Below are 8,028 nucleotides of genomic sequence, written 5' to 3'. Positions count from 1 at the left end.
TGAGAAATAGCGACGTTAAAATAGGGGACAAATGCGTCATCGCTGGCGTAAACGATTGTGGCGCCTGAAATGGATTGAGAAATAGCGACGTTGTGCTTGTGCGTCATCGCTGCCGAAACGATTTTGTCACCACGCACCTCAAATCTTCCTCCTCAACTACTTCTTCAATGATTGTTCTTTAATTATAATGTGTGTTGACTTATGACTAAATCAAAGTAATTCGCTCCGCGACACAAAGCAACATATTTTAAATGGCGTGTCGATCAAATCCGAAAATCACCCGGTATCCCCTATATCGAATATTCCCGTCTCTTGATAAAAAAAAATATGGGTGTTTCTATTTATACAAAATTTTCGTAGTTATTTATAAATTATAATGCATACCACGATCAAACAGCTAATAATAATAATAATATGGTTTAAATAACGCTATTTTAAAAACTATTTTCTTGTCTCTCTTATTTTATCAATTTTTTTTTAATTTTTGTGTCATATCAAACGCTCATATCTTTATGGGACAAAGGAAGTGTCAGATATCAATCAGATCAGGTTCAATATTTGTATTTCAGGAAAATCTAGTATCAGATAATACTCAATTCCCTAATTTCACAATTTATTGTCAAATTTATTATTTCATCCTTCACATAAAGTTTGTCAAATTTCATGATTACTATTATTTTTTTGTTATAGACCCCACATTTCACTGGAGCAGATCTCCTACTCCACCTTTCCTATTCCCACCTCTCACAACTTAATAAAATAATTTCATCCCGTCATCACTTAACCATCACTTACATGTTATTCCCTCCGTCCCAGATTTGTAGTGACATTTTGCCATAAAAGTCCGTCCCACATTTGGAGTAACATTTAGAATTTACCATATTTGCACATAAAATTTTACCCCCATTATTCACTAAAATTACACCCAAATGTCATTATCTATATTAAAATAAATCAAAACAAAAATAAAAAACCAAAAAGTCAAAGAGGGACCCACTTTCAACCAACTCACTTAATTTATTACACACTCCATCATCTCACTTCATTTATTACACACTTCATCATCTCACTCCACCATCTCATTTCATTTATTACACATTCCACCTCTCACTTCATTCATTACACACTCCACCAATTCCTTAAAATCCGTGCCATAACTAATTGTCACTTCAAATATGGGACGGAGGGAGTATAAGATTATTTTATTAAGTTGTGGGAGGTGGAGTAGGAGATCCACGCTGATATTTTACTGACTCATTCCACGTCTCATTCACTAACTTTTCAATACTCTCTTTTTTCTTTGTTAATTGAGTCGCTTCTTTTTAGTATTGAAATTAAAAAAAAATAAAATGAGAATAAAATAATAGAATATTACTTTTTATCAAAATAAAAATTACTTAAGTATATTAGAATTTTACAAAATGAAAAATATAATTTAATTACTAAAGAACTGGTTTGTTTTAAAAATCTCCGTGTTTTTAAAAATCTCCGTTGGGTCAAAGTGTTGTAAAGTTTACCGCATGGAGACATTAATTTACAGTTGGTTAGATTTTCTAATGTTCTTTATTCTGAAAAACACATCCATGCGTCACCATTTCTCTCCCTACGTTTCTACAATTTCCAGTTGATATTGTTTAGAGTTAACCTCAGTTACTTGTTTATTGAGGTATCCACGAGAAATAGACAAGATTGTGAATGCTACGGGTTTTAATTTATAATTGGTAAAGTAAAAGAGAAATAGGAAAAAGTAAGAGAGAGGGAGGAAAAAGGCAGTTGAATGAGTGTTAGTGGATTGTGAGATCCACATTTAGAAGTGTAGGGTTAGTATTAGTTGAAAATTTTTCTTTTTAAACTTTGTTTATTTTTGTCGTGGACAGACCAAAATAGCAAAACTTGCTTATTTTCCGTGGATGGAGGGAGTATTATTTTACTGGAAAAGTGAGGGATTTAATAAGGCTGTGGGACTAAACCCTCTACAAGTCTATATACACGTTTTCTGAGTGTGAAGCTCACGTCCAATTATCAGCCCTTTATTAAGTCTTAACATTATTTTCTGCACAATAAAGTTAGTAAATGACACAACCTATAACATTGATTTCTGTTCAAACTTGGCTCAGGCATTTCAGATACATTATTGACTGGGGTACGAATACATTCATCGAGTAATCGGGTATCCAATATAAGTTTGGAGTCGGATGTTGGGTATAGACTCGCGCAAATTTTGGGATCGGGTATCCAAGGATACTCTATTTGACACACCTAGTCATGTCTTATGTGTTGTGAGAGAAAGGTCAATGTGCTAGGTTGGGGGTAGAACCGCATGTTTCTTCACTTGCACATCCATCACAAATAAAAAAGACTCAAATAAACTACCTTTGATTCAATATTTTCTAGAGGTGAACTGTGTATTTGGTGTCGGAGAGAGAGGGAGAGGATTTAGGTAACAGTTTAAGATACAATAAGATGCTAGATAACACAGAACCATCTTATAGAAAAAGTTCACGCAAATATATCAACCTATCTTGGAAGCATTATTCAAGCAAGGCATTACCTCTCACAAACAAACCAAAAGGGAAGAAAGATAGATTTTCAAGTAGTTAGCTATAGTACAAGAACTATTGGAGGCATGGAAGGAGCAGGTGCAGTCATGCATATCAACCCTCGGGTTTCCACGATTCCAACGGGGGCGTGTCTGCGTCTTTCCATGTGTGCACCGTGGTTATGAGCCTTTCTCCTTTGACATTTTCAGCCAAAGAAGATAGAAGGGTCATCTCTTCTGGAGATAGTTTCACAGATAGTGGTCCTATATTGTCGTTAAAATTTTCGATCTTGGTGGTGCCCAGTATAGGAACCACATCATCTCCTTGGTGATGAACCCAAGCCAAAGCCAATTGGATGGGCTGCAACCTTTACTTGTAGCCATTTCACGAATCTTTTCGTATAAGATCTTGTTGCTTTCAAGATTTTCACCCTGGAACCTCGGAATTTAGGCGCTCTAGCAAATGCTACATAAGTTTTAGACATTATCCTTGTTTTTTGGGGGGAGATACGAAATTCAAATCATATCACGAACAATCACTAACCTTGCGAAAGTCACCCTCTGATGCCTCCTCTAGACACTTGGGACCTACTGAAAGGAAGCCACGTCCAAGTGGACTATATGGGACAATTCCAATACCAAGTTGTTCTCTGAAAATCACAAGACAAACCTATTGTTTTTTTTTAACTTGAAAACATCAAAATTCAGCATAATGCATCCCTCTTACCTGCATGTAGGAATCAATTCTTCTTCCACATCTCTTGAAAACAATGTCCATTCGATTTGAAGGGCAATTATTGGATGAACAGCATGAGCTCTTCTAATTGTTGAAGCAGATGCCTCTGAGAGTCCAATGTATTTTATCTTTCCTTCTTCGACCAATTTCTTGAGTTCCCCCATCTACGAAATCATGAACCACATTCAGCATTAGGAAAAAGGCAAGAAAAATTTAATCTATAATACATGTTATTACTATAAAATTATAATCTACATTTCACTGCCTTTTTAATCTACTACTCCCTCAGTCCGTGAAATATTGTTCAGTTTTGCCATTTTGGTTCGTCCGTGAAATATTGTCCACTTTATTTTTTTTTCCATTTTTGGTAAATGGACCCACTTTCCACTAACTCATTACACTCACATTTTATTATAAAACTAATATATAAATGTGAGACCTACATTCTCCGTATGCCAACTGCCTAATTGCCGTTGTGCACTTCTGCAGTGGTGATAGTCCAGGCTTGCCGGCGGCATCCCAACGCTGCTGGAAGTCCAGGTAACGCGCCGACAACTCGTTAACCATGCGCAAGAATAGCTCTTTCCGCATTCTGAAACGCTGACGGAAAATCATCGGGCCCCAACATGGGTCATCGGCAAAGTAATCCGCGTACAGCCGGTTGTGAGCATCAGTGTGGTCACGGTCAACCGATTGACGGCGGATTGGCCTTGGAACCGCCTCCTGGTTCGCTTCTTCACGACGTCGTGCTGCCCTTGCAAGCACGCGCTGCACCACTCGGTTTATGACTTCATCATTGGAATCACTGATGGAAGACATTCATAGTGTACTAGAGAGAGAAAGTGTGTTGAGATAAACTGAGAGAAGATAAGATGTTGGTGTGGGAAATGTAAATAATGAGATTTACTACCCTTGTCCCCCAAATTTTGACACAGTTTACTATTTCGGTCCGTGCCTGAAAATTTGACACACTTCACTTTTTATCATTTTTGGTACATATTCCACTAACTCATTTCTATACTCACATTTTATTATAAAACTAATACTTTAAAAGCAGGACCCACATCTCACCAACTTTTTCAATTAACTTTCCATTACTTTTCTTAAAACCCGTGCCGGGTCAAAGTGTGTCAAAATTTGGGGGACAGAGGTAATAGTATTTATAGTAGAAAAAATGGAATAAAAATAAATATAAATAAAAAACGAAAAAAAGGGAAGGGCTGATGATCGGCTCATCCTCCACAATGGATGGCCGATCATCGCCTCATTTCATCGGCTTTGGCCGATGTATCGGCCCTTGGGAGGGGGCGGTTGATCGGCCCACTTCCTGCAATGGTTGGTCGATAGGGCCGATCGGGAGGGCCTCTCCATCAACCAACCATTGCTAATGCTCTTAGTCAGGATTGTTCACCTATTTGTTTAGTTTGACACATACGATCCTGTGGAGCTTTTTTACATCATTCATCACTGAACATTCACAACCTTCCTTTAAATATTCGTAAGTTTGGTAAAAATATTTTTTTAATTAATTAACATACAAAATTCATTAAAAATTGAATTCGACAAATCTAAAAGAAAATAAATTTTTTGAAAGATTGAATAATAAAAATTTTCTTAAACTTAGCAAAAAGTACAAGAGAAAATGCAAAACTAATGAAAAACGAAAGTAAAAATAAATAACCAAAAACAAAAATGAGTACTATAAAATTGTGAATTCAATAAATTCAGAATGCATCCTAAATATGGCACTCGATGTATTTTCTAGAGAAACTACGTATTTGGTCTCAAAAAGAGATTTTAGGTAACAGTTTAAGATACAACAAGATGTCAGGTAACACACAAGTGACAGAACCATCTTATACATATCAAACTATCTTGGAAGCATTATTCAAACAAGCCATTACCTCTCACAAATAAACAAAAAGGGAAGAAGGATAGATTTTCAAGTAGTTTGCTACAAGAACTATTGGAGGCATGGAAGGAGCAGGTGCACTCATTCATATCAACACTCGGGTTTCCACGATTCCAACGGGGGCGTGTCTGCGTGTTTCCATGAGTGCACCGTGGTTATGAGCCTTTCTCCTTTGACATTCTCAGCCAAAGAAGATAGAAGGGTCATCTCTTCTGGAGATAGTTTCACAGAGAGTGCTCCTATATTGTCGTTAAAATGTTCGATCTTGGTGGTGCCCGGTATAGGAACCACATCATCTCCTTGGTGATGAACCCAAGCCAACGCCAATTGGGATGGGCTGCAACCTTTACTTGTAGCCATTTCACGAATCTTTTCGTATAAGAGCTTGTTGCTTTCAAGATTTTCACCCTGGAACCTCGGATAATAGGCGGTCTAGCAAATGCAACAGAAATTTTAGACATTATCCTTGTTTTATTGGGGATACAGAAGATACATATCATACACGAACAATCACTAACCTTGCGAAAGTCACCCTCTGATGCCTCCTCTAAACATCTGGGACCTACTGAAAGGAAGCCGAGTCCAAGTGGACTATATGAGACAATTCCAATACCAAGTTCTCTGAAAATCACAAAACAAACCTATTGATTTTTTTCCTTCAGAACATCATAATTCAGCAAAATGTATCCCTCTTACCTGCATGTAGGAATCAATTCTTCTTCCACATCTCTTGACCACAGTGACCATTCGATTTGAAGGGCAGTTATTGGATGAACAGCACGAGCCCTTCTAATTGTCGAAGCAGATGCCTCTGAGAGGCCTATGTATTTTATCTTTCCTTCTTCGACCAATTTCTTGAGTTCCCCCATCTATGAAATCATGAACCACATTCAGCATTAGGAACAAGGCAAGAAATACTGAATCAAAGGTAGTTTATTTGAGTCTTTTTTATTTGTGATGGATGTGCATATGAAGAAACATGGAGGATTATTAGTCTTTTTAATTTGTGATGCATGGCTTTATACTGCACAAATATTTCTGTTACAAATACAATCGTCATTATTAGCGTCTCAGACATAAGTAACATGTATATCAATACATCAAATTATAGGTTTCACCAGCATTGAACCAAGTTTTCTTCTCCAAAAATTAACAGGAAAAGACACCACCACAGGCACTGCATACGTTTAAATACACAGTGAAAGAGGTAGAAATATCCACTCTTTTCAAGTATACGCTGCTAAAAAAGGGAGTACTCACAGTGACTTCTATGGGCACACGGGTGTCAATCCGATGAGCATAATAGAGATCAATGCAGTCCACATCAAGACGCTTCAAGCTCGACTCACATGATGACCTCACATATGCTGGGTCACCACGTACCTCAACCTTCCCATCCTGGAATATCATCCCAAACTTAGTAGCAAGTTGCACTTTATCCCTCATCCTCCCTTTTGAAGCCTGCAACAACTTCCAAACATCAAATCCAGTAACATCGCAACTCATTCAAGTATTCAACACTAAACTCCACACACACACACACACGATCCATGTAATGTTTCAGCTTCAACTGGAATAATCTGTAAACATAACATACAAAGGAGAATGGTAGACCTCAACCAATCAACACTTCATATGTACAAATAGTCAATCTTAACAGTTTCCATCCAATCAAAATTTGAAACATACATATGGAAATTAACAGCATGATTATGAGTTTGTCTAACAAATCAGTACTAACAGTATAGCACAAATTATCAAACGGACAGAACATAAACATTTCAACCTCTCTGATATGAATGTAGAAACAGATTAACATCACAGAGCAACTAAATCTGATTTATCCATCTCTTTTCTGGCAAATAAAAGCAGCACAGAAGAAAACTCCTAAAATCTGAATCGAATTAAACAGAGATCGAGAAACGCTGACTTTTCCGATGAGGATCTCGTTGGCGTGGGGACCGTAAAGGTCGGAGGTGTCGAGAAAGGTGACGCCGGAGTGGATGGCGTGGTGGATAAGCTTGATCATATCGGCGTCGGGCTTGGGCGGGCCGTAAAAGGCCGACATACCCAAGCATCCGAGGCCTTGCTTGGAGACCTCAAAGCCCTGCGATCCGAGCTTGATTTTCGGCATGTTGACTGCCATTTTGGCGGAATTGAGGATTCGAGTGATGAGTCAAACTGAAGTGAGAAATAGCGACGTTAAAATAGGGGACAAATGCGTCATCGCTGCCGTAAACGATTTTGTGGCCTGAATTGGATTGAGAATTAGCGACGTTGTGCATCATCGCTGCCGAAACGATTTTGTCGCCACGCAGCTTAAATCTTCCTCCTCCACTCCTTCTTCAATGATTATTCTTTATTTTCAACGTGTGTTGACTTATGATTAGATCAAAGTAATTATCTGAGTCCGACCCTCGCAGCTCGGAGCAGATCTCCTACTTGTGCATCATTCCTGCTCCAACGCTCACAACAATAGTGCACCATTCCGTTCCAAGAGCGTGCGACACACAACAACATATTTTAAATGGTGTGTCGATCCAATCCAAATATCATCCGGTATTCGAATATTCCCTCCTCTTGATAAAAAATACTCCCTCCGTCCCAAGATAAGTGACCTACTTCTTTTGGGCACGGGATTTAAGGAATGGTATTTAAATAAGTTAAAGTGGAGAGTGTAAAGTATGAGAGAGGGAAAAGTAGAGGAGAGAAGAGAGAATAAAGTAGGTGGAGAATAAAGTAAGAGAGATGACTTTTTGCTAAAAATAGAAATAGGTCACTTATAGTGGGACACCCAAAAAGGAATACAAGTCACTTATCTTGGGACGGAGGGAGTATGTG

The 8,028-nt window shown here is 38.1% G+C and overlaps 1 protein-coding gene across 1 annotated transcript; it reads right to left on the bottom strand.

Moving 5' to 3' along the window:
* Positions 1 to 5,030: 5,030 nt before the first annotated feature.
* On the bottom strand, positions 5,031 to 7,587 carry LOC148929417 (auxin-induced protein PCNT115-like). Its single transcript, XM_089057157.1, has 5 exons — positions 7,118 to 7,587; positions 6,448 to 6,648; positions 5,884 to 6,056; positions 5,706 to 5,808; positions 5,031 to 5,619 (listed from the first exon to the last, which is right to left on the bottom strand). Exons 1-5 carry the CDS (start codon positions 7,331 to 7,333, stop codon positions 5,278 to 5,280), a joined length of 1,035 nt encoding a protein of 344 aa, XP_088913283.1. The 5' UTR covers positions 7,334 to 7,587; the 3' UTR covers positions 5,031 to 5,277.
* Between the last annotated feature and the right edge of the window lie 441 nt (positions 7,588 to 8,028).

The sequence above is a fragment of the Salvia hispanica genome, chromosome 4, assembly GCF_029641045.1.
Source record: "Salvia hispanica isolate PSC_SH4W2 chromosome 4, Shi_PSC_v1, whole genome shotgun sequence".
Lineage (NCBI taxonomy): Eukaryota > Viridiplantae > Streptophyta > Magnoliopsida > Lamiales > Lamiaceae > Salvia > Salvia hispanica.
The sequence above is the reverse complement of the archived record's forward strand: the minus strand, read 5'-3'. Positions and strand labels throughout refer to the sequence as shown.